The sequence below is a fragment of the Ambystoma mexicanum genome, chromosome 7p (genome assembly GCF_040938575.1).
Source record: "Ambystoma mexicanum isolate Mex_15411 chromosome 7p, UKY_AmexF1_1, whole genome shotgun sequence".
In the NCBI taxonomy this organism is placed as follows: Eukaryota; Metazoa; Chordata; class Amphibia; order Caudata; family Ambystomatidae; genus Ambystoma; species Ambystoma mexicanum.
The window spans coordinates 610,089,178-610,116,722 of NC_090939.1; the positions used below are offsets into that span (position 1 = coordinate 610,089,178).

General features: G+C 45.0%; 2 protein-coding genes across 4 annotated transcripts in view; one reads left to right on the forward strand and one right to left on the reverse strand.

The window, feature by feature from the left end:
* The window catches only part of GTPBP6 (GTP binding protein 6 (putative)), a 336,155-nt gene that overhangs the window by 304,226 nt on the left and 4,384 nt on the right, over positions 1–27,545 (reverse strand). Inside the window, exons 2-4 of the mRNA XM_069636625.1 lie at positions 11,549–11,686; positions 9,940–10,010; positions 6,642–6,772 (exon numbers count right to left, since the gene is read on the reverse strand). Coding sequence (XP_069492726.1) covers positions 6,642–6,772; positions 9,940–10,010; positions 11,549–11,686 — 340 coding nt within the window. The remainder of the gene's footprint in view (positions 1–6,641; positions 6,773–9,939; positions 10,011–11,548; positions 11,687–27,545) is intronic.
* Positions 1–27,545, forward strand: part of LOC138526196 (uncharacterized) — a 797,397-nt gene that overhangs the window by 124,268 nt on the left and 645,584 nt on the right. The gene's annotated exons all lie outside the window — the stretch shown is intronic.

The following is a 27,545-nucleotide window of genomic DNA, read 5'->3' on the forward strand; positions in this document are numbered from 1 at the left end:
TGAAGGTGGTGTCGGTACTGCATTTTCTTGGCACCGGAACTTATCAGCACACAGTTTGTGAGCTGCATGGGCTATCACAACCCTGTTTTTCAAAAATATTGGTACAGGTACTGGATGCCCTGTTGCGGCATGTGTCAGAACACATCGCCCTACCCCGTACCCTTGCCTAGGTCATTGCCACCAAGTTGGCCTTCCATGCTATTGCAGACATGCCAAATTGCATAGGTGCAGTAGACTGCACCCACATAGAGCTGACAGTACCACGTGCTATCAAGATGGTGTACCGCAATAGGAAACTGTACCACTCACTGAATTTACAGATGGTATGTGATGCCGGACAAGTGATAACACATTGCTGCGCTCGTTTCCCTGGCTCAACACATGACTCGATGGTTCTGCGGAATTTGACATTGCCACGGTACATGGAATGCTATGCTGGACAAAGCACGTGGATAGTGGGCGAGTACAACTGCCAATGTACAGACCCTGTGGAAGGGGGGTGTGTGTCCAGGGCAATGACCTATGTGAGTGGGCTGCTACGACTGCACATGCATCACCCCCCCGCCCATGTAGTGAACAGTCAGCACAACCCAAACATCACAAAGCTACACGACAGGTTGCCACAGTGTGCCCGTACACACCCTGCCACATGAGACACACAACCAATACTACCACTGGCCCATACAACTGGAGCCACTCGATACATCCACCCACACTATGCACCACTGCACCCCCAATGCACATGATGCCTGCACATGAGACATCCTGCATCGACAACATCATCAAAATCAATTGACTCCGCCATGTGTGTACATCACTGCACAATGCCATACTTACCAACCACTATTGCCCGCAGGGGAAACTACATATGCACATCAATTTGTTGGTCAATGTCCAGATGCCAACATCGACAACAATGACCTAGGAATGGTAATCTCCCACTGGTACAACCACTGCTTGGCACATATGGATGAATGATCAATGACACAAGATTGCACTGTATCTGATGAAGACATGATACAACAAACACTGACATGTCCCTCCACCCCCATCTACATCCCATGTAGGTGATGCTGGATATGCACTCACGCCATGGCTGATGACGCCTGCATGGAGGGCAAGGAACAGGCATGAGGAGGCGTACAACAGGGCACACGTCTGCACATGAGGCATGATTGAGAGGACATGTGGACTACTGAAGGCCCGGTCCCGCTGCTTGAGCAGATCTGGCGGATCACTGCTCTACAGCCCAGTGAAGACTGGTAAAATTATGCTCGTTTGTGCCATGCTGCACAATCTGCGCTTGCGCAGGAACATTCCGCTGCCTCCAGACGCAGAGGATGATGAAGATGGGGATGGGATGGGATGGCTCCACCTCCTCCTGGGGGTCCACATGATGGCCCAACGAGCACGGGATACACTAATTCGCATTTACTTTTGAGAGACTGCACATTGACAGCATTGCATGGATATGACGATGCCAGTTAATAAATTGATGGACTGCAAATGAAATGATGGATATCCACTCAAATTATTTTCTCAATGATAATATATTTTTAACATAACAGGGAAGAAGGTGCATTGGGTAGGGAAGCTGTACACCCGTGCCCACCCACCACCCAAACGTACCCACCCCCAACCAGACCCCAAATTACTAACCCCCTAATGGACCTCACCCACCACCCAAGCGTACCCACCTCCTTACACCCTTCTTGTCAATGTATGTGTCCTGCACTGCCAAACACACATGGCATCATTTGCGTGTGCACTTCTGCGCACGGGCATCCTTGCCTGAGGGCCCTGTTAGGCGACTTGAGCGCCTCCCTGGGCTAGCAGAGGTGGAGCTGGATGGGGTGGTGCATGTGGATAGCATTGTTGCTGGCATAGTTGGCAAACTTCCCAGATATGCCTGCTGTGCAAGCAGCATGGATTCCGCTATGCTGGACGTGTGGTTGTTGCCCTCCCGGACATGGCGTGCCAGGGCCACTATGGTGGTGGCAAAGCATCCAATTGACCTGGAGAGCCGACGCACAGATGCACTGTAACTCTCCCTCTGCAGCCTGGACTCCTCCAGCTGCCTTTCTACTAGCTGGGTAAGGGTGGCCTGCTGCTCCTCCATCCGCTGCATGCGGGAATTCAGCTCAGCCATGGAGGGGGTTGGCAACCTCATTGGACTGTGTAGTGATGGTGGGCTGAACTGGAGGTCTTGGAGGGATGACAGGTCATCCAGGTTGGGCTCCTCCGCCCATGGCCCTACATCAGCCTGCAGTGCTGGGGCACTGTTGTCGCTGCCTGCAGCCTCCTCCGCAGTGCAGATGTTTTCAGGGGTGGGTTCAGTGGGCATGATGGGTGGCCATGGCGCCTGTGTGGCAGCAGGCAACGTGGTGATGGTGGTGTTGGCTGGTACATCCGTACCAGATGCAGCTGGTGGCTGAGTTGCTGAGCAGCTTGCGTCTTCCTCCTGGGCAGGGGTGCTGGGTCGCCCACGTGCAGGTGCAGATTGCCTCGCCTGTTGGGCGTTGTCACTGTCACTTGAAATTGCTGTGGGGACACAGAGGGCATGCTATTAGTTGTGTGGTGGTACCTGATGGGTCCATCATATGCATCAGACAGGTTGATCAGTTGACCATTTGCATTTACACGCATATGACTGTTGATGGGCATGTATTGTGGGGTTGTTGCTTATCGTCTGGGTCATGAATGGGTCCATTGGGGCACACCTGCACTGACTGGGGTTGGGGATTTTGTTAATGGGTCCACTGAGGCACTCCTGCACTGGCTGGGTGGGGGGGGGGTTGCTAATGGGTCCATTGGGGCACTCGTGGTCTCAACAAGTACTCATGTCATTGAAATGTGTCCACTTACCAGCATCTGCAGGTGGGCTCACTCCTGCCTCAGCATCGCCAATTCCAAAGATTGCCTCAAGGTGGAGGACAGTGCTGCAGCGCTCCTCCCATGTCTGCAGTCTCAGTGATGAAGCAGGCCCTCCACCTGTGCCACTGCTGCGCTGCCGGTGTGCAGCTATTCGGTTTCTCACCCTCATCTGAGGTCGTCCCACCTCTTGTGGCAGTCCTTCAGGCTCCTTGTTGCGACGCCCACAGCTGTGCACTTGCGTGCAGCTTCTGCCCACACATCCTTTCTACGCTGCTGTGTAGCACGCCGTTGGTCAGTAATGAACAGCATTTCAGCATGCTGTACAATGTGGTCCCCTAGTACAGTGAGCTCTGCCTCGCTGAAGCACTGTTTGCGCTGTCTCTGAGCAGGGATCCTGGCTGCCATGGTGGTGCTCCTTTGTAGCTTCTCAGTGTGGAGATTTAGCCTGTGCTGACTCTCGATGGCAGTGGATTGTGGTTTATATAATGGCCGCCTCTCTTTTTCCGGTTTTCGTGGTCATGTTATTTCCGCTTCCGTGTCCGTGATGACGGCGGCGGACACGGTTTTTAAACTGCTTGTGCGGCCGGTATGTCCATTTCCGTGGGTGTTTACTTGGCAACGGTGACACAGTTTCCGTGTCTGTGTGGTGCGCGGAACCGACACACCGTAATCGGCCGCTCTTTCCGCAACCTTGCGGACGCAGAAACTGTATCACTGTCGTCCAGGAATCACCCCATTCCGGACCGGACAACTCGTAATGAGGCCCATTGAGCATCGTGAAAACTAAAAGGTCAAGATATTGTAAGTAAAAGACGACCATAGTGAACTTGACGGAGGGAGGCTAACATTCAAGAAGGATCGGAGCCCGTTTCAGGGGGATCCAAGGGTGAAGAGTCATCACCCAACGTAAAAGATTACAGAAAGAAACTTTTGTTTTGGTAATTTTGACACATCAGACCCTCGGAGGCAAGAGACTTTGTCTGAAAGAGACTTGGCCACCGAAGGTCCTGATATCGCTGAAAAGAACTGTAACCTTGTGCAGGAGAAGCCCAGTTGTGTCCCGTCTTGTCCCGTGCTAAAAACGTGGAAGACCCCATCTATACCATCCTGACATATCATTTTGTGAACACTTCTTTCTTTTCTGGTGAACATTATCCCACAGTATTTTTGTAACTTAGCCGTAAGGATTGATACAGGCCCTTTTTATTTGACACAACGCCACTAGGACTGCCTTATTATTATTTGATGGTCATAGCTTTCTCCCACCTTAGATTTAGGTTTAGATTATGCATTTTTCTCACCCATTCATGCAGTTTAATAAACACCCTTGAACTGTGATCACTTATATCTGTCTTTACTGTTGCCACCATGAGTTCCTTACAACATCTTGGGGAAACTCTTTGCTGCTTTAATATTGAAGCATCTAACGGAATGGGCCAATGAAGCAGGAGCGTTGGACCCCCGTCAGATGGGTTTTAGGAAGGGCGTGGGAACCTCCCTCAATCTCTTCCTGGTGAATCTCTTGAAAATGCAAGTAATAAAAGAAAAAAAAAGAATCTACATAGCCTTTGTGGATTTAGAGCAAGCGTTTGATAGTATCAGCAGGGAGGGCAAAGCAGAGAGCAGTGGAACAAACTGGAAGGCTGGCTGTGTCCGTCTCACGTACTGCAATCTATAAGGGAGTTATACTCAGGAACATTGCTACAGATACGTTTGAATATGCAAGGGGGACTGTCTAAAGAAATCAATACTTACTGTAGCCTTAAGCAGAGCTGTCCATGAGCGCAAGCCTTGTTCAACTTGTATTTGTCAGACATAGCAGTATCAGGCTCAGGTCATTGCTTTTCCCCCTAAAATCAATGGAACCCCAGTACCGTTGGTCCTTAATGCAAACAAGCTGATCCTGATTGATACAACACCTATTGGTCTGCAAAGGAGATGCACGTGTTTGCAAAAGTATATCTGGATTAATGAGTTGCGAATTAACGTGAACAAATTGAAAGTGATGATTCTAAATCCAGGTGGATGGATTCAAAAACTCAACTTTAAATGGAGAATTGAATCTGAATGCCTGGGGAAAATGGAAACCATCATATATCTGGGAGTCTGTGTGAATCAGAGCATGAGTGAGATCCCGTGGGTTATTGGTCTGAGATTGAAAGTTAAAAACTTGGCTGCCCAGGGTATGGTTTTGCATGGAAGATACAGGTGATATCACATTGGTTCTCATTATAACTGATATGAAAGTGGTTCCGATATTGACTTACGGAGCAGAGGCTGGGCTAAATCTTCCATGGCAGATCTGGGAGAGCTTGGAGGGAATTTTTTGAAAAAAGGTGTTTTGGGACTTCCAAGCGGACTCCCCCTAGCAGCGATTAGGTTTGAACTGGGTCTGCAGTCGCTCTATTCAGTGAGCCTTTGGAAGTCACTAACACAGTTCAGACAATCCCTTGTGGCTGGATCGTCACCGCCTTTGAACATTTGAGGTGGAAATGAAATGATAACTATGAAGAAATTAAGACTTAGATTAAACCTGGGTAGGAGTGTTTGGTTGTGCGCTGAGGGCTATTGAGGAGGTTAGATCAAATTGAGAGTGGAAAGTAAAATGGATTGTAGAGGGAGGAAAGGAGGAGATTGGGCTAGGAGTGGGCAGTGGATGTCTTCTTTGCAATGATGACTTGAATATTGGAATTTTAATTATTTTTAACTGATGTTGTGACATCTACTTAAAATTAGGAAAGTAAGGTTGTAAATGTGGAAATGAGAAGGGAAAAAAACATTGTTAAAGGTTTAAACTAAAACCCCAAAAGAATTAAAAAAAATAAATGGAAGGCGATTTGTGCTCTGTCAAAGGGGGTATCCTAAAAGTCGAAGTACAGGCTAATATACTTCAAAATCTTGAATAGACTATTATTCCCATGTAAAGGTTCGCCCTATTACAGGCCAACAAGCAGCGTTTACTAGATGCAAAGCTGAAAATGCGACTTTGCTGCATATGGTGTGGCCTTGTACTGATCTATATGATTTTTGGAATGCTGTTGATGCTGCGCTTTCGAGCATACTGGGTATGCAGTTGTCATTGATGGCTTGTGAACATGTGCTGGGCTTCACAAAGAAATTGGATGTGGTTAAGCCCAGGTTTTAAATTTGGGCTCGTTACTCGCCAAGAGCACTATTCTGCTGAGATGGTCTCAAACTACCATCTACATTTGAGATGTGGCTGAAGGATGATACCTGGGTTAATGATATGGAGGAACTGTATATAACTCTGCTACACGGACGGAGTCAGTCGTCCCAAGGATATTTGGGTTGATTTCAGGTCATACCTAGCCAGAGAGAGTGCCCCAACATGAGTGCTATAGGCTTCCACTTGGGTGACTGTTCATTCTATGTACCACTTTGCGCTACTGCTATGTGCTTGAAACTGTTTTATCCTACAGCTTATTACATGTTTATGATGATGAATCGATACCAAGTATCAATAAATTAAGGTTTTTTTAAAGAAAACTGACACACAAGTTAAAAGTAATGTGCTTACACGATGAGGCATAATGATTGCAGTACCAACTTCCTATGTCATATAAATTAAGTAATTGATTAATATTTTTAACAGACATCTCCCTCTCATAAGGATTTCTAAAGTGCTCAATGCCGATTCACAAAGTGGTTTGCAGTTTTATAAACAACTTGAGTTCCTAATTAACGACACCAGGACATTCTGCCCGTTTTTCTCCCATTTTACTTAAGCATATACATTTGCATTTTACCTGAGCAGTGGAAGCTCTGCCAATGCGATCTGAAGTTTGGCCTCCCTGGTTCGAGCATTGTAACGAAAAATGTGTAGAACAATTGTGTATCTGTCAAAAACCTTAACTCCCCAAGCTTCTTCAAGCTCTTTCTGTAAACAAAAGTGACAAATATGAAAAGTTAATAAACGTAGATACACGAACAGATGCATATCAAAGACAACCCAAGATGTACTTGAGTCTTACATTAACTAATGTGACATCACGCAAAGAGGATCATGTTGGACCATTGTTGGCGTCTGGGTGATAGTAAAAGTAAAAAGCACTCCAGCAATCAATACTTTGCTCAGATACTACCAATCAGTTTTCTGTAACTTGTGCAAATCAATTAACATACAAATGTGGAAAGAGGGGAGTTGTGGCCAGCCATCCTCATCATACAAAAGAAAAAATATGGAACTCTTCCTACTGCAATTCAACAGAATGAGGCTCAATTTACTCTGGCAGATGTCAAGATGCTGGGGAATATTTCTAAGGAACGATTCCACTGAAGATTGTTTTAGGATTTCTTCTTTTCAAAATATTTGTATCGGAGGACACCAGGATAATATCCCAGAATGTAATGCTTCTATTCAGTGTCATACCCTGTGAATATTGAACTTGTACATTTGAGACATTTGTATACCCCTGTGGATTAAATACCATGTGGTACAAATCCATTTAATGTCAAAGAAAGGTACATGGGGCCTCATTACGACCCAGGCGGTAAGTTACTGCCTGGGCCGTGACTTTACCACCATGGCGTAAACTACGTTTACGCCATGGTGGTTGGCGGACTTACCGCCCCATTCCGACCTAGGCGGGGCGGTAAGTCCCCAATCCCCATTTACCCTTCCCCATTCCCATTTTTGCCCCATAGGGCATAATGGGAGTGGGGAAGGCGTTAATTACGCCACCGTAAATTACGGTGGCGTAATTAACTCCATGGTCCCTTAGCGCCATGGATTTTAACACCTGCTAAAAGCAGGTGTTAAAGGCACCATGGCGCTAGGGGACCTCGTAATCAGGCGGTAAGGGTCGGCGCTGTTAACGCTGCCGTAAACCCCTTACCGCCTGAGTTGTAATGAGGCCCATGATCTGCAATCTTCTTTTCCACAAACATAGCAAAGATATATGTTCATTAGAAATACTTTTTTAAGAGAGATATTGAAACTCCTTATATGCAGCTTTGAAATGAAGTACTGGCAATCCAAATAGTTTTGGCATTTGTATACAGACATTTTTGTGCTTCCATCATTTGCTCAGGCGCTCCATCATGGTTAAGGTTTTGCCATGAAATGCCCAGGTACTCGCATCACATGGCACGCCTTGCTATGAAATGCCCCATCATCAAAACATATATATGGTATTGATGGAAATGCCCAGGAACTCACATCAGATGCTGAGTGTTGCCTTCAAATACCAGGCATTCACATAGTTTACCATGTATTCCCACAAAATGCCCAGGTGTTCTCATCATATGCAAGGTATTCCTGTTAAATTCATGGTACACACATCACATGACAGGTGTTGCCATTAAAATTAAATACAGGGAACAGTGATCGTATGCCCTAGCACTCCCAGCAAGCACCGGGCAAGGGAAGCGCAAGGAAGCTGTACTACTCATCCTTTCCTGTCAGTAGAAGGAGAGTGGCACTACACTGCTGCGCTCAACAATCACCATCCAACTTATTAGCCCACCACCTGGCAGCTATAGCGCCGTCCCAACCTCTAAAGCCATCCAAACGGGAGCAGCATAAAGTTCCCATTCTCCCCCTGCTGTGATCCACTGACAAAACAAAGGAATCTCAGAGACAGCCAGGGCATGGTTAGAGCAGGAGCATGGAATCCTTGTTCTCCACTGCATCCTCACCTCAGCACTACTGTCATGCTGCTATATGCAGAAAGTTTGGCATGGGGACTAAGCAGGAGTGTGGGGCTCCCCTCTACTAGTGCAAGGTCTCCAAGCGCAGGCAGTACATGTTTGAGGAAGGAGAAGGTGCCCCAATACTTGCTCTACTCCAGCCGCCTACAATTCTTTCTCTCACTGCCCACTTCCGGATGTAACAAGGCAGAGGAGGAAGGGAACTGGAAGAATAAGAAAAGAACAGATGACAGGGAAAGCAACACTTACACCAATAGATGGTGTGTTTCTACAGCAGCGCTGATGGCTCTGCGATTTAGTGGAGGCACCCTTGAACTAAAGAGGATGCATTGTAGGGTACAACGCACAACTCTTCATCTCTAAAATTATTAGTCATGGCCCCATTCATGTGCCACTAGAGTGAAGCACAGGAGTAAAAAATAATGAAAAGCACACAAGGAGTACTCCATCCTGTTTTTTCTTTCCACAGAGACATTGGGCCTCAATGCGTATCCATCAGTGGTGAGATAAAAGTGGCAGCATTCCGTTAATGCCACTTTTCTTGGCAGTAACGGAATTACCACTTCTTTAAAACCACACTGTCAAATTCAGGGTTTGACCTTGAAGTTGAGGATTTATCTCCAGCATTATGCTGAAAGGTCAATTCACTGGAAGGTCAAAATTTGGCAGAATTACAACTCAAGCTAATTCCACCAAAATACCCATGGAGTCCTATGGACTCCAAAAATAGGGATTTAAACTGCCCTTCCACCACTCATAATCCTGTGGTAAACCCACGACCAGAGTTGCGGTAACAGCAAATGACTGTAAGCAATTCAGGGGATTTACAGCTGAATTACCGCCAAACTTGTAATGCGGCCCAATTGTTTTTATTCACCAGGCTGCCCAGCCTTACAAGAGGGGGTTAGAATAGGTCATTAAACCCCAGGGAGTTGTAAAAAGCACTTGCTACTGGGAAAACAGCCCTGCTGTAATGGTCCTTTTCATAAGCCGTGTGGGATAATAGCAGGCAACTGAGGAGCCAAACAATGATCAAAGCACAGCAGGACAGACACACTTTTAAAGGGCTCATTAAACATCAAGGAAACTGACAACATATATATTAAGCATTTTCTAAACTCCCCATGGCCTCCTTAGTAATTGATTTTTAGCAAAAGGTTTAGCTTTTTAACATTATTAAGACATGTATGCAGTTTATAGAACACCATAGCCACAAGCTTAAGTCAGGATCCATTCTGGCTGTGCAAGACAAAACATTATCAACCACTACATTCCAAAATGATGCACTTATATACCAACCACACAAGGATATTTGCCCAAAACAGATATATTGTCATCGACCCATCGCTCACCCCACAAATAAGTAGTTACTGTTATCAAAAAAAGATTTCCTACCGATGTAAGCGCAGATATTCTTTCTACATTAACGAAGACAGCAGTTAGCGGAGACAATCCTTTTATCTTTTCTAAAACAGAGAGAATGAGGTCAATTGTTCACCGTTTTGAAGGAAACTTTACATCAAGAATTTTCAAACATTTCAAAGCTGGGACCAATTTTTACTGAGCAAACCATGTTTGACAGCATCGTCAGCATCCAACCACTATTTCAGAATTACCAAGGTGGTCAAGACTAATAACTAATTCATTTGGCCATACCAGGTGATCCCAGGGGCAGCCTTTTGCCAATGCCCTTTGGAACCTCTACCGTGAGTTTCAAAAATCCTATGTTGGAGCACAAACAAATGTATGCTAATATACCAGTTGTAAACATGCATTTTGACCGTTTCACACAATAAAAATATACATTGATGGCAGTAGCTGAGGATGTATAATGGAGAGAGTAAGCCTACATAAATTGTACTTGCCACACCAATAACATCAGCAAAAACTAAGAAATCAGCCGAATCTGAAATCTCCAAGAAGCTAAAAAACGAGTTTCTAGTTTACATTTCGCTTTTCTTTTTGTAATATGGCCTACTCCTTTTACAGTGAAGACCGTTTCCAATGGCTTAAAAAGGTCTGAGATGTATGATAATTCTAAAGTTGTGTTCATTATATATTGCAGATTCTTTAGACGCAAGGACTGGGATACACAAAATACAGTCACTGGAAGTGGCTACCAGAGTGTTACTGCACTGGGATCTGTAACGAGGAGAGCTGCTTAATGGGGATTCCAGTAAAATCCTAAAACCTTACATGGATGATAAGAAAGACAAAAACGTGTGGATGGAGTTGTGAGATCCTAGAAATAAATAGTAAAATCCTGGAATTCTTAACCGAGTGTGAACAGTGCAAATAGCAACCTCAAAACAGTGAAAGAATTTGCAGCATTATAAGATTTCTCTTATATACCAGGGAAGACAATTTCAGACTCCAATGTTGGCAACCCTGAGACAAGACAAAAATAAGACATTCTGAGGAGTCAGGAAGCCAAAGCAACTGAGATAGGTCAATCCTGAAAGGCATGATGAGTTTTGGGAGAGAAATGGCAAAGAAAATGCATGCAAGCAAGAAGTAGAATAAGAAAATTTGAGACAAGTCATGTGTTTATTATCTAGATCCTGATATGGCGGAAGGACAACATTTACAACCAATAGTTTCTTAAACACCACTTCATTTGTTTGCGTTAAATGAATAAGGTCACACCCGCCCGCCACACAGTGTCAGGAAGGCTGCAGGGATAAAACTCAGGACCATAAAACCTTGTTTCACATTATTTGCAGCAAAGAATTTGAGAACACATTTTACAAAATGACACAGGTTGAAATGGATGCTTAACCACATGAAAGGTAAAGTACCAGTTGATATTCCAGCAAGTTTATACATGTTCAACCTCGTTAGTGCTACAGGGTTATGCTGACACTTTCTAAAACAACTTTGTGAACGGCTATCATTTTGTAAACACATATGCATTTGCTACTTAGACTCTTTTATCTGCCATATATGTAGTAAAACTTTTTTTGTTTGTTAATAAGAACATGTTTTAGTCTCTTAATTATCCTACCCGTTAGTGTCTGGAAGTTCCCTTTGCCAAATAGGAGTTTGCTGTCAGGTGTTTTTGTGGAAAGGATAAGTTTATCCAGCACTGTCCAGTCAGGAAGGCTGTCTACAAGAGCCACTGCTTCGGCCAGCTGCAGTTGTGCTGCAATAAAGAAAAGGTTGTTTAACAACAAAAGATACACTTACAAAGCACTGTAACTGTCGGGACATACGTCTCTTTCTTAGATACAATAGCCTTGCTTCTACAACATGGCATCACAAGCATCAATACGAGCATTAAGAATTTCAGCAAAGGGGAGGCGGCCCAATTCTGCAGATCAAACTTCATAATCATGGAATCCAAACCCTAGGAACAGAGGGTAGGAGTACATTACTTGCGTGAAAAATGTCTCTCTCTATAGGTTACTACAATCAGTATAGCAGTATAGCAGTAGACAAACAGTCCTAAGAGGCTGGGATTTGGTCATTTAATCAAAAGGTTTCAAGCAGGGGTTGGGGGGGCTGTTTGGTGGGCAAGATAGACGTTTTAGGATACTGAATCCTGTCACCTGGGTGGATTCCTTCCAACTTTACCCTCCTGCTGAGTCAGAGTGCTGCCGCAGTGGAAAATGGATCTGCTGGACAGTCAGCATTCCTGGCAATGGGGGCATTGGAACATGAAAAAGAATTAAGCAACTGCCACGTTCCCTGGAGGATGTTTCAACTTGGCCGGGTGACTTTCGAGTAGCCTGTGTACTTGGTCTTAGTAATGCTGGTGAGTGGGGACTTTGCTGCCCGTGGCAAACACTGACTCAGCAAACAATCAGTTTGTGGATGTGATGCCAAATCGGGGAAAGAGATCAATGCACGGTGCATGAAAGAACATAAAAGCTATTCATCGCATTCATCCGCACATAAAATAGAACATCTCCCTTCCTTGCCCAAAGTTAGTGAAATAGGGAAAAAAGAAAGGGGTCAATAAAGGCTAGGGAGGGACACAACATTAACTGAAAAGCAGAGCATAAACAAAATCCTTAAGTTTGGAAGGTGCGTCGACTTAAACCTTCAAGAGAAAGATCAGCTAATCCCCTCCAGACCTCTCTTCTGAACACTTGGGTCCTTCACCTTCCGCTTTAGGAGCCTCTCTTAAATCTGCAGGAGCGCTGGTAAACCTTGAACAGCTTGAATCATTGCAAGTATCCTGGTTGTCATCAATGCAGCCTATACTCGAGCCACTGCTATGCTCAAATACATTGGTGTTACATCCTACCTGCACCATTCTACAACTAAGTACCCTGTGAAGGGGGTAAGGATTAAGGATTGTAGGTAGGGCGGCATATCCAGGTGGCAGGACTGGACAGAAGTGCCTACAGCTGGGGAGTGCTTAGGTGACGGGCCACACCACTACGAACCACCCTTCTGAGTGTTAACAAATAGGAGAGGAACCAGAGGGGAGTGCTGAGCTAAGGTTACTAGAGCCTGGCAATATTGAGCCCTCCACCGGGCAAATTGAGTAAAGTGTATAGGAAGGTGGACAACAATGATGGAAGGAAAAGGCAGAGAGTCGAAGATGGAGAGATCTACAACCCAGGTGGCTCGCTCACATACCCAGATGACGCAAACAACCTCAAGGCTAGCAAATGGTACTGCAGCTGCACTAGAAAACAAAATCAGCGACGTCTTAATGGCTGTTCAGAGCTCCCGGACAGCTTTGGAATCTGGATTTTGAACTATTGTGGAAGAATTGAACCTCATAAGAACGGACATAAATAAGGCAGTGAAAGACAGACAGCGACAGATCTGAAAGTCTCCACAATGGAGGGGGAATTCCAACTGTTAAAAAGACAGGTCCAGAATCCACTCCAGACGACTAAGACCCAGGAAGCAGGGCGGAAGATACAGAGGGCCGCTCAAGAAAAACAACTTCTGGATAGTCAGCCTCCTGGAAAATATGGACTCTATGGAATTATTCTTGGAGACATGGCTCAAAGAAACATTGGACGCAAAAGGACTCGCTCAATGGTTCGCAGTGGAGAGAGCCCATTTAGTCCCTGTGCAGAGACCCACCTGGAGCAAGGCCTAGACTGGTGGTAGCAGGGATCTTCAACTATTGAGACTGCAATTAACTCTTGCAAATGGCGAGACGCAAGGGCCCGATCCACACGGCAAACACCACAGTTATGATATTCCCAGATTACAAAAAAAGTTCAACAATAATGCCAGAACTTCGATTAAATCAAGAGGCTTCTCAGGGAATATGATACACACTATTTTATTTTTTATTTTGTATTATGTTTGGTTTATTTCATACATCTCATAGATTAAATCCATAAACTTTAAAATACATTCCCACATCTACACAAAGAACAACAAATTAGAACATCACTCTTCATTACATAAAAAAACGATAGGAGAGAAGAAAGGAAAGCTCAGAACAAATCTAGAGGCGAATGACAAAGTCAACCTATCAGGCCAATGGCAGGGATATCTTGAGTCCCCATTATTATTACTGCCACTCAATGAGGTATTTGCAACACGTCTTCATAAACTTCATTACCCATATGACCACTGATTTATTCTCACCTATCAAAACCATATTCCACCATTCCTTTGGTGAGAGTGATTTGAAACCCTTGATAGAATCACTCAAGTGTTTCAACCTCATCATCCTCAAGGCAATACATTCAATGACCAAGTGCTCCAAGGACTCAACCCCATCCTTCTGGCCACAGAATCTGCACTCCGGGCCCATGTGCCCCCCCAACAGCCTTCTGGCTGCCAAAACCTCTCTTGTTGGCATAATACTCAGTCTTAACCGTAGAAAGATTGCGATACTACTGGCAAGGAAATGTAGGCAAGTACATCGGAAGATGGTTGATTCCTCTACCTTCTAATCCCAGATCTAGGGCAAGCTTTTATTGAGACCTTTTTGTCTGGGTAGCAATCCAATCATTAAACATTATCTGCTTTTTAACTTTCCCTGGCATTCTCATTAATACATCTTCAGAGAAGTCCATTTCTTTTTACCATGTGTTACAACTCAATTTCCAGGTGTCCAAATAACCATCAACCAGGCCTCCAGATAAGGTGCGTACTAGGCCTTTTTACACACAAAAATCTTGTGAATATGACTACTTTATTATATTCCTGTGTACATTTACACACAAGTTTAGAGCAGAGGGCAGTGCAAAGGTCAGGTTACTTGACACAAACCAGAAGGCTTCTTTTGATTTTTATCTACATGGATGTAATTGCAAGCCACAGATAAAAGCCTCTTTATTTAGATTTTCAACAACAGTAACATATCACCAAAGCAATACATAGGTAACCAATTCAGCGTATAAGATAAATATCATTCTCAAGACAGAGATGAACAAATTCAATAACAAAATAATCATCAAGACAGCAATAGATCATCCAATCAATAAATAACAAATTGATGATATATCATTAGAATTATATATTAATCTGACATAAACACAAGACACAGAACACGACAAACACCAACACCCAAACCAAACCCCCATCCCACCATAAACATCTTATCCTAAACAATATCTTACGCAATTTAGTAAATTATTATTCATAAAGATCATCAAACGGTCCCCATTGTTCCTTGTAGACATCCTCTCTATGCAGTTTACCAAATTTGATCTTCTCAAAGCTCGAAAGAAGTTTCACATTTACTAGCCATTCCTCAACACACAGTTTTTCCTGGTTTTCCAAACCCTTAATATTTGTCTGGTAGCAACCAAAAGAACTTTATTAACCCAACACATGGTCATATAATCCAGGTGTTGACCACAATTCGGAGACTTCAGAAGCACAGCTAATGGAGTTCTTGGAAATACAATATTCCATATCATATCAATCCTATCCAAAACATCATTCCAAAAACACATCACTTTGGCACAATTCCACAGCATATGTAGCAAGGTGCCCTTTTCTTTCTGACATCCCCAGCATTTATCACTGTCACTCAATCCCAACATATTCATCTTAACTAGGGTCCAAAAAAGGCGCCCCAAAATCCTTTGTTAAATGTAGCGCAAATTCTGGTCAATTTGTGCCTTAATAGGAACCTTCCACAGATTTTCCCATTCCGTCTGCGATATAGCCCTGCCCAGTTCTTCAGACCAATTAAGTCTCAATTTATCCCATGACACTATTGATTGACTCTCCAATAGGAAGAGCTTTAAAAAACTTGACACTGGGGGCGTGGCTAGCCAAGGACATGGACGGATGCCTCCTCGCTGAGCTCCATACCCCTTCCCCGCTCTGGGGCCCAAATCCCCTTGTAAACAGTTTGAAACTCCTGGAAACAAGGCTCACGCACAAATGAAAGCCTAGACCATCACCCTGGTGAATTTGGACCGGCTAAGTGTTTCCCTGGCGAGTTCTGGCCAATCTTGCCGCGTGGTCCAGACCCCTGCTAAAATGGAGGCTGGGCGCAGTGGGTGCAGATGGGGTGAGCCCACGATGCGGAGGAGCGAACACGAAGGAGGAAGCAGAAAGACCCCTTAGTAGCATGCGAATGCGGCCGCAGTCGCCGAAGAAATCACACTGCAAAACCACATCTGTGGGGACCCAGGATCCTGAGAGAGCTGCGCTGGAGGGCCCCTCCCCCGCCGACATGGTGGGTGAGACGGCCGGGAAGGGCCGACACCAGGACGCCGGGCAGAGGTAGAAAGTGGCGAGAAGCAGCCGCCAAGCCGTTGGAAGGCGCTGGCAGAGGGAGCGCTGGTGCAGCTGGTAGCTGCCGTGGGTCTTGGCGGTGAGGCGACTACTCTCCCCAAGGGGAATACGAGGCAGCAGTGACAACGTCGAGCCGGCACCAGGGGCTGGATTCGTGGGCCCTCCCTCCCTCCCCGGCGGGTGGAACCGCCATTGCAGGAGGCACCGAAGCAGCGAGAAACACGGAGCGCAGAGAGTAGGGGAGAGGCCTGGGACATCCGCAGAGCAGGAGGCCGCGACATACCGCCAGAAGTAAGGAGTCTTGGGGGAGGCTGTGTGTGGGTGTCAGCACGGGCACGGAAGGAGGGGAGGCCTGAGGGAGTAGCCTGGACCCTCTGCAGGACATAGTAGAGCCACAGCCAAACGCTTAGCAACTCCCTGACTCAAGAGGCATGGCGACGGGCCAAGGGCTTCAGAGACATTAAAATTACAACACAAGCAGTGGGAGCACCACCACCTCAAGCAATGCTAGTTTGTCTGCAGTGAGAAAGTTCTGCCAAGTTGTTGATGAACATGCAGTAGGCGCATGCAGCCGGCAGCTGGAACCCCTGGACTGGGGCACTGATGAGCAGAAACCATCTCCATACTCACCTATAGGTAACCTGTGAATTCCAGCCCCTACATCAGAGGGAATTAAGGTGCAGCCCACCCAAGGAGCGGCCGTATAGGTCAACAAGCATATCCTGATCAGAAGGCCTCCCATACAAACACCAAGAGAAGCGTGCGCAGACACTCAAAGGCATAGAGACAGTGCCCCGAGCTAGAAGTAAACACCTTCTGTGCCTGAGACAACAAGGAAGATGCACACAACCAGGAGGCAGAGAGTCTGGGGCGGACTGAACTTGAACCAGGGGCTGTGTGTTAGCGCGATTTTGAGGCCAAAGCAGGCGCGGAGGTCCCTCTTGCCACTCAGAGAATAAATATGGCCAAACAAGGCACGAAACAGAAGGGGGCGACATCTGGGGACCCACCACTACGTAAATCAGACCTGTTAGCAATATTACAGGAACTAAAGGAGGACATCAAGGATAGTGCCTCTGATTTGGCCAGGTCTATCGCAGACCTCAACAAGGGTGTTACGGCGGTGGAGAAAAGAGTAGATGAGGTGGAGTCTACGGTAGCGGAACAAGGACAGGAACAGGATGAACTGTCCAGGAGAGTCCAGACGCTGGAACAACAGATGGACTGGGTCCAGAACAAACAGGAGGATGCTGAAAACAGGTCTAGGTGAAACAATAAACGGACTCTGACCTGCAACAAACGGTGGTGGAGCTGTTCCGGCAGATCCTGGGCCCGGAAGATAAGAGAGACATTCTCTTGGACCGGACACACAGGGTGTACTCTACATACCAGATCAACAAAAACCTGACCCCAGACATGCTCACCCGAGTACACCTATTCCAACTAAAGGAAGACATCATGCGGGCAGCCCGCAAGATGGAACCTAGCCGCTTCCAATCGGCATCTATTCAGCTCTATCAAGATTTAGCACAAGCTACTTTACAAAAAAGGAAGTGCCTACGAGTGGTCACGGACTGGCCGAGAACCAGGAAAGTCAGGTATTGTTGGATGTTCCCAACCGGGCTCCGGTTCGAATGGAAAGGACAGCGGTATACGATTGCAAAGGAAGTAGATATGGATGATCTCATGAGTAAGGAAGGGGTTGAGGGCGACGACACGGAAGGAAATGCCTCTGGGCACCCAGGTGATGGGGATGACATGATGAGAGAGCATATGACATCAGCGCAGCCTCGTCCAAAGGGCCGCAACAGAAGTCCTACATGAGGGGCATAAATTGAGGACTATACTCTTCAATGATAGGAAACTGCTGAGGTCCCGTTGGGTGGCAGAAGGTTATGTTAAAAGGGGGGTTGGATAACAACAGAGGTTAAACCCACCAGGGACATATATCCAGGAGTGGAAGCATGTAAGCAACACACTCACGCGGGGGGAAGAGGGCGGGGGTGGGGGAGGGGCATGGATCCCAATTTTCCCGGGGTGAACAAACCCTGTGAGCCACTGTGATGGATCATAGTGGGAGTTAAAGTTGAGGTTCAAGGGAATGTTGGGGGTTAGGGGGGGATCTGGATGGGGAAAAGTTACGGTTGTTGATACGCATAGCACAGGGGCTAACGTCAATGGTCTTGGCGGGAACGGAAGCTGGTTAGAGGGCATGCAGCATAACTCACAGTATGGCTGACTTAACATTTGTCACGTTAAATGTTCAGGGGCTAAACTCTCGAATAAAAAGGAGATCAATTATGAGAAGGCTCTCCGAACTGCAGGCCTCAGTGGTCTGGGCACAAGAAATCCATCTACCTCCGGGGGATGAACATAGACTGAAACATAGAGCTTTCCCAACACAATTCCTAGCTTCAAGTGGAACCAAAAAGAGGGGAGTAGGCATTCATATAGCTAAGGGGGTACGTTTTGAGAAGCACTTTGTCAAAAAGGACCCAGAGGGTAGATACATAATCCTGGGAGGGACACTGATGGGTCAGCAGTTCACCAGGGTGGCAATTTATGCCCCTAATGATAAACAGGAGCGGTTCCTACTGGGCTTGATACTGAAAATTGCAGAATGGGGCATGGGGCAGATCCTAATAGTGGGGGATTTCAATTGCGTAATGGACGCCCCAATGGACAAAACTCTCCCTGCGACCTACATTTAATAGAGACTTGGCTGTTCTTCCGCCCCCAAGAAAAGGCCTACACCCATTTCTCAGTCGCGCATAAAGGCTTTTCCCGGATTGACATGATTTTGGTCTCCGACACAACTATCTCACAAGTCACGGGGTTGGACATAGGGGTACAATGCATTTCGGACCACACCCCCGTTTCTTTGACAATGGAGATGCATACCCCGCTCTCTCAGACCCGCAAACCATGGCGCCTAAACAAACTACTCCTAAAAGACCAGGCCCTTCGATCAGACATAGAATTGGTATTAAGGAATTACTTTTTTTTTTAAACAATTCTTATTTTTAAAAACACTAACAATCAACAAAATAGTTTCAACAGTGCATACCACAGTTTTCTAGCATCAGACACATATTGCAGATTGATCACTGTTCTCCCTTAACCCTCCCCCCCCACTTAACTAGAGCTTATTCTCCCTCGCTTTTCACCTTAATTTCTTGTATTATAGAATTTCTTTAATGAAAATATTACGCCCGGGGTCAACTGGGGAACAATATGGGATGCAAGCAAGGTAGTAGTGCGAGGCGAATTAATAGAACACACTGCAAGCTTTTTGAAGAGAAAGGGGAGGGAGAGGCTGGAATTAGAAACCAAAGTAAAAACCGCAGAGACTCATTATAGGGACAAAAGGTCACAGAAAGCATGGCGGGAACTTATTCAGACTAGCGCCACACTAGAGGCCCACTATGCGGATGAATCCGCACAGCTCCTTCGGATGAAACATATATGAAAGGGGACAAGGCTAATCATTTTTTTGTGGCTAAACTAAAGAAACAGAGAGTCCGTAATCATATCAATCAACTCAAACATCCGGGGGGGAGGTATGGAAAGGGGGGAAAGAGGGATATCGAAGATTATGCATTCATATTACTCAAGTAACTTGAAAGGGGATAATCTACAAAGGAAGGCACAGGCAAAGTTACTGGCGCAGGTGGAGGTTCCGCGAATTACGGAGGACGACAGGCAAATGCTTGAGGCACCAATATCAGAGGAGGAGGTATGGGGGGTTATTAAAGCCCTGAAAGGGAATAAATCCCCGGGGCCAGATGGCCTCGGTAACGCATACTACAAAACATTACAGAATATTCTAGCGGGTCCGCTAACAAACCTTTTCAATTATATAAGGGATACTGGAAACGTCACCAGGGACATGGGTCAAGCTACCACAGTGCTCCTGTTAAAACCAGGTAGAGACCCAACTGAATGCACAAGTTACCACCCTATCTCATTGTTAAATGGAGATGCAAAGATTTATTTCACCATTCTGGCACAGAGACTGGCTACCGTCCTCCCGACGATCATTCACCCGGACCAAGCAGGCTTTGTAAAAGGGTATCACACCTACTGCAACATCCGCAGGGCTATAAATACCATTGAATGTGGAAGAAGGACGGGACAACGCATGGCAATGTTGGCCTCAAAGGCCTTTGATAGCCTGGACTGGGGCTAATTAATGATTAACGGGCAACTCACAGACAACATCCCAATTCGCAATGGAACTAGGCAAGGGTGCCCGCTCTCCCCGTTGATCTTTGCCATGGCCATGGAGCCCTTGGCACAAATGGCCCAGACAGCACAAGATATTCAGGGGGTGGATGTGTGGTCGTGTGGATCCCAGAAAATAGCCCTTTACGCGGACAACATTCTATGGCTCCTAAAAGATACAGCCCATTCACTCCCCCAAGCCATTAAGTTACTAGACAAATTTGCAATGGTGTCAGGATTTCACATCAACTACCCTAAATCCAAGGCACTCAATGTCACTGAAGAGCCAGAGCGGGTGACTGAATGGGAGAGCCGATACCCACTAAAATGGGAATGAAAGTCCATTGCCTATCTAGGAATACATTTAACACACACTTATGAGAGGCTATATGGGGCAAATATCCCAGGGTTGCTCAAAGCCCTGATAGAAGACCTCAAAAGATGTAACATGCAGGAACTATCCTGGTCAGCACGTATAACAGCCATCAAGATGTCCCCTCTCCCCAGATACTTCTATGTAATGAGGGCACTCCCGCTGCGGATCCCAAACCCAGCGATCAAGAACCTACAAAAGAAAGTTTTGACTTTCATTTGGAAAGGGAAGAAGCCCAGGGTCCCAAGGAGGGTCCTCTTTCGGCCACAGGCAATTGGGGCTTTGGGGTACCAGAACTCCGCAGATACTTGTGGGCAGCACAGGTGGCAGAATGCTACAATGGGTCTCCCGGGAGAATCAGAACCGGCGGGTAACCTTGGTAAGGGAAGCAACGGGCTCCCCCCTGGAGTGTATAGGGTTCTTGGGAACGAGACGGAGGGGGAGAGGGGACACTCTTGGAAACTACTAAAACTACTTTGTGGTACTGGGACAAGGCATTACGGGGTAAGAAGATAAAAATAGTAGGAGGCCCACTAACGCCAATTGCCCATAACCCAGACTTTACTCTAGGCATGCAGCTCCATTTCTGGTCCCGTTGGAAGGGAGGGGGGAACACTGATGCTGGGGGAATTTTATTCAGACAGGGCACCCCTGACGTTCGAAGGGTGCAAAAGGAAATTTCTGGTACCGGAGACTTAACGATATCATTACGCCCATATTAGGCATTGGATCACGAACACGAAGGTGAAGGATGGAGCATCCCAAGAACCGGTAGGGCTGGAAGTCTCAATAAAAGAGGGGGCACTTGAAAAGGGGGTATCAAGAATATACCGATTACTTAGCAGGGTGGACCCAGAAGAAACCCTACCATACATGCAGAAATGGGAGGAAGATGTGGGAAAACCGATATCCTTAGAGACCTGGGGACGAATATGAAGGCAGGCTGCAAAAAGCTCTAGATGTGTCTCAATCAAAGAAGTGGCCTATAAACTATATCTGAGATGGTATATGACACCACAATGCATACATGCGATTAACTCGAGTTAATCCTCACTCTGTTGGCGGGGCTGTGGGTGCACTGGAGACTTGATCCATATGTGGTGGGCTTGCCCACTGGCACAGACATACTGGAAAGAAATCCTGAGTCACATCAAAGAAGTGGTGGGGGTGCAGCTCCCCATGCACCCAATAGTGGTACTACTGGGGGAAACAGTGGAATGTAGTTAACGCAAGTACTGGGAATAGAGGCACTCTTCTAACCCACATGTTAAGTGCAGCCAGAATCAACCTAGCACACATGTGGAAGAACAAACAGGGGCCGGTGGTGGCCATGTGGTGGGTATGGCTGTGGGGAATTATGGCCATGGAGAAGGCGACAGCATTGGCATACGGCTCGTATCCCAAATATTTGAACACATGGCTGCCCCTACACGAGTTTACCGACGACAGGGAACAAATGTACTTTAAACCCAGAATTCTTCGTAAAGTCTCTGTCCTGTGACCGAGCAAGACCAGCATAGACTACTCGGCCCTGCATTGCACCCAACCGTACAAGAACTACTTCTCAACTGAACAACGCCAAGACTAACAAAGAAGAGGGGAGGGAGTGGGTGGGGGGGGGGAAGTTTGATTGGTTAACAGTTATGTCCAAGAGCCTACATCTAAAACGAAATTAAAACTGTAAAGAATGGTTCAAATGCTTTGCTTGTTGTCATAGAATTGTCGAAAACTGCGCACGAGTTGAAAATAAAAGAAAGTTTGCAAAAAAAAATGTTTTTAAACTTGACACTGTATGTGGAATCATCTTAAGGAAATCACACCTTTCAGGCATTTGCATCAATGGCACATCCAGCATTTGCTGTCTTTCAGATATCAAAGCCTCCAACAATTTATTTCTCCTTAATTCCCTCTTGTGTAAACCAAATGTCCCCCTCAAATATTCAAAGGTTGGCATTCCTCCTATTAACAATATACCTCTGTTAATCCAACTCCTCCATCATAACATTTTATTATTCATCTGTAATCCTGGATTGTGCCAGATGGAAGCCTCACATATATATATATATATATATATATATACATTATATATATATATATATATATATATATATATATATATATATATATATATATATATATATAATCCTTGCCCACTACCCAATATCAGCGAAGTTACTGGGTCCTTGGTGGCAATCACAGCTTGCAAGTCAAACACATGCTTAGGTAACTTTCCCAATGAATATAAACTCTCAATGCGATATGGCCTCATTTAATGTTCCTCAATCTGAGCCCATAGTGGAATCAATGGTCTATGCAGAGTGAAATAAGTAACCGCCTTTTTAAATAAAAAACCTTTATAATAATTTTCAAGAATAGGATATCCAAATCCTCCATCTTGTACACTGCGGACCATAACATACTGTGGTATTTTAGGTTTCTTACCTACCCCACACAGAAATTCCAGAACACTTTATATATACGACCCAGAATATTTTTTGTAAACCTTAAAGGGAGTGACTGAATGACATATAGGACCTTAGGTAAGAGCACCATTTTAATTGCATTAATTTTCACCCAGATATTCAATAAAGTCTTCGTCATTTACGGATATCTCTATGAAGAGTTTCTATTACTTTATCCACGTTATATCCAACCAGTCCCTTCATATCTCTGGTGAGATATACCCCTAAATATATCACATTCTCATTCTCCCATTTACAGTCCCAAGTCATCAATTGATTATGTATAGGAGTATCTCCAACTGGAAATACTACCGTTTTCTCCCAGTTAATTTTGTAACCCGAAAGCATACCCACCTCTTCAATCATGTTCTGCAAAATTGAGCCTCCTTCCTCTAGATTACCAAGAATGATCGGGACATCATCCGCATAAGCCAGTACTTTAATTTCATCCTCCCTTAGCCTGAAAGACTTTGACTCTGTCGAATATAAATCAAGAAAGGCTCCAATGCCAAATTAAAGAGGTAAGGTGACAATGGACATCCCTGTCGTGTGACTCTGAATAGCTTAAAAAAAGCTGATAAATCCCCATTCACCCAAACCCTGCCACTAATATCCAACTGTAGCGCTCCAACAGCATTAATAAATATGGGGCCAAAACCCATTTTCACCAACGTGTAATTTAAGAAAAGTCCAGTTTACACTGTCAAAAGCCTGCTCGGCTTCTAAAAGAATTAGCAACAAACCTTCAGCTTCAACATCTAGAAGAGTTCTGAAATTATCATAGCCATAGCATTGTTTCATAATTCCTACTTGCATTCTATCAATTAGGTCACCTAAATACTTATCCAATCTGCTGTCCAGTATTTTTGTAAAAATCTTCACATCCACACTGAGGAGTGCTATAGGACGGTAATTACAACACTTAGATGTATCTCGTCCTGACTTGGGGATCACTGTAACAATGGCTTCCTTCATCGAGGGACATAAAATACCTTCCATTAGGAATAGATTATAAAGATCACACAGTTCTGGTGCTAACTGATCATCAAATGACTGATAAAATTCAACAGGCAGTACATCTAGACCTGGAGATTTCCCAACTTTTAACCCTTTGACAGCTTGTAAAACTTCTGCGACGAAAATTGGAGCATCTAGAGAAACTCTACCATCACTGGAGAGGCAAGGAACATCAATCTTACCAAAGAACTCAGCTAGTTCATTTTCTAATGGAATATGGCCCTCAGCATATAAATTGGCATAAAAAGAGCAAAAACATTCACTTATCTCTTTCCTTCTAACCGCCACACCACCCAGACCATTATCAATTTTTTGAATAAAAGACCTTTCAGAAAAAACCCTGAATTTATTTGCCAGTTATCTACCTCCACAGTCCCGTCCTTCCCAATATCGCTTTTTCAAGTAAAATACGCCACAATCACCTTGAGCATCAACTTTGCATCTCAATAATTCCCTTGCCTTATCCACCGTAATGCGATTCTCTACAGCTTTAGTACAAGCAAAGGCAGTTTGTAATTGTCCCAACTCCAATTCAAGTTCCCTTAATTTCACACCCCCAAATCTTCCTCACTCTAGCAGTCCAATTTATTAAATCACCCCGAATCGAGGCTTTAAAGGAATCCCATACCATTAGACTATCAGCTGATCCATTATTCCCATTAAAGTAGTTCACAATAGAACTATCTAGAGCTTTTAAAGCATTTCTTCTTTCAGGATGAATGGTTTAAGTCTCCACCTGCATGAACTTCGTCTACTCAAGCCAAAATGCAGTTTAATCTCAACTATCGAGTGGTCTGAGAGATGCCTTTCACAAATATTTGCTTCAACAACAGTTTCAGCTAGCTTATCAGAGACAAGCACATAGACTATTCTAGAAAAAGAATCGTAAACCGGGGAGTAAAATGAGAAACTCTTCTCACCCTGATGTAAATATCGGCAAGTATCAACCAAATTGAATATCTCCATGAACTCATGAAATTCTTTGCTCGATTTTTGTCCAGTAAAAGAACATGTTGAGGATCTATCCACCTTATAATCCAAGATGCAATTGAAATCCCCTCCTAAGATCACCAACTCCATTTCAAATCAAATGAAATGATACACCCTCATCATCCATAGCTACTTTATCTACACATACACACAACCCTCTCCAAATTAAAATCGCTACACCTCTTGATATGGAGGAATAACAATTTAGCCATATTGTCGAGTATTTTGAGTCAGTAAGGAGACTCCCAGTACCTTCTGCTAAATGTGTTTCTTGTAAAATAAAATCACATCAATTATTTCCCTCCAAAGCTTATAAACAATACTTTCTTTCTTTTTACAGGGCAATTCAAACCCTTCACATTCCACCTACCTAACGTTAACAACCCCATAGTATCTTACATACCCAGGTTTTCAAACTCCGACTTCAGTAAACCGCAATTGTGTTCGGATGGATCTCACCTGATGGCAAATGTAGACATGTTTATGGCAACATACAAAGCTAAAGTGCAAAGTATCATATCTTTCCCAGCAAAGACAAACACAAAGACAATACACAAAAACATGTAACAGTTTTGATTGAAAGGAGTCTGGCGGAAGCCAGGCTCAACAAAAGTTCTACTATTTAAACAACTAAACCTATTCCTAACTATACCCCCAGTAACCCATGCCCTCATAACAGTTTCATTCAATCCCTCCTACCTCCCATGACAAGTGATAATAAAGCTACCAAAAATCAAAATATAAACACGAGCAACTAACAATCACTATATGGGTCACAGCAATCTCCAACCCACATTTTGATTTACGTTACTGCTAACAAATCGCTATCCCAAACAACCAAGAAAATGTAAGTACCCCCTAAACAACAAAGGGCCAACCAGGCTGAATCGGCTGTTAAGTAGCCTGCATATACCTGCATATATCCTCAAATGAGATCACATGGTTTGGTAGTTAAGTGGCTTGCCCATACCTATGGGCGCAATCACATGTTTTGAGCGAACATAATATTAACTAAATGTTCCTTCCTTAAGCTCGAAATCATGGCCCACCGGATAGTACGATTACCATCCACACATTACATACATAACCCATGTCACCCATCACGGATCTATAATCAATAATAAGAGTGATCAAAATAATTCCTTTTGGAATGCGGGGCCCCATACTGCCCATGCCCAATGGGGGGGCCCAGTGTGGCAAGCTTGGTGGTGGTGGCCCCCACATTTTGTGTTATGCCACTGCTACAGTCCAGTGCCTCCTTGCACTTACCCAGAGCCGCGCGGACCTGGCTGCACTGACTCAAAGCATTGCTGCCCTGTTTCCCCTTTTCCTCTCCCTGGCACTTCTCCCCCTTCCCCCTTGCACTTCTCGTTGACGCACTTGCACGATCTGAATGACACAAGGCCTAAGATTAGTAAGATTGTTTGTGTTGTCCTCCCTCTGTCTTCCTTCCTTTGTCTTGTCGGGCCTAGAAACACTTGTGTACAGGCGCGTAATAAATAACTTATATCACAAGAAGAAATTGGCAGCTTTCGTACTATTGTTGGCCAGGCGTAGACTAGCTCTTTTCTGGAAATGCCCCAAAGGCCCCTTCTTATGTCAATGGTTGTATGATGTACAGAGATGGGTGGTTGCAGAAAGCCAGATTATACACGAGCATCGGAGGGGACTGGAAAGGAGTGCCTTGGAGATGGAATGGGGCACACTCCTAGATGTGTTACAAGCTTCCCCAGATGACCTTTCACCCTGAAAGGTTGCAGGAATAAGACCATTGAACTGACGTGCAAATGATCTTCCAAGAGGGAACCACCATAGATCGGACTTGTAACAATGTCTCACCAATTTGGTCTTAAAATGCTCGATAGTTAAAGAGCTATACTGTGATCCATGTACAAACCGGGGAGGGGAAGGAGAGGACAGAGTTCATGAGTCTGGGGATGGTTGGTCCAATTATCAGGTTGATTCATGGGATTATTTGCGTGAAAAACACAGATTTGCGCGAATTTCCGCCCGAAAATCCCTATACTTCACTCAGGGATTTTCGGCCAGAAAGGCGCGCAAATCTGTCTTTTTCACGCAAATAATTCCATGAATCAGGCTGTATACGTTTACAACTTGTTATAAATGCCAATAAACAAATATTTTAAAAAGTAGAGTGTGTGTTGTATCAGACCCTCAGTCTCTCCAACCCAGCCCAAATTTCATAAATCAATTATGAGCACCAACTTGGTTGGTGGTCTCTCCTTGTGCGATCCGTCACC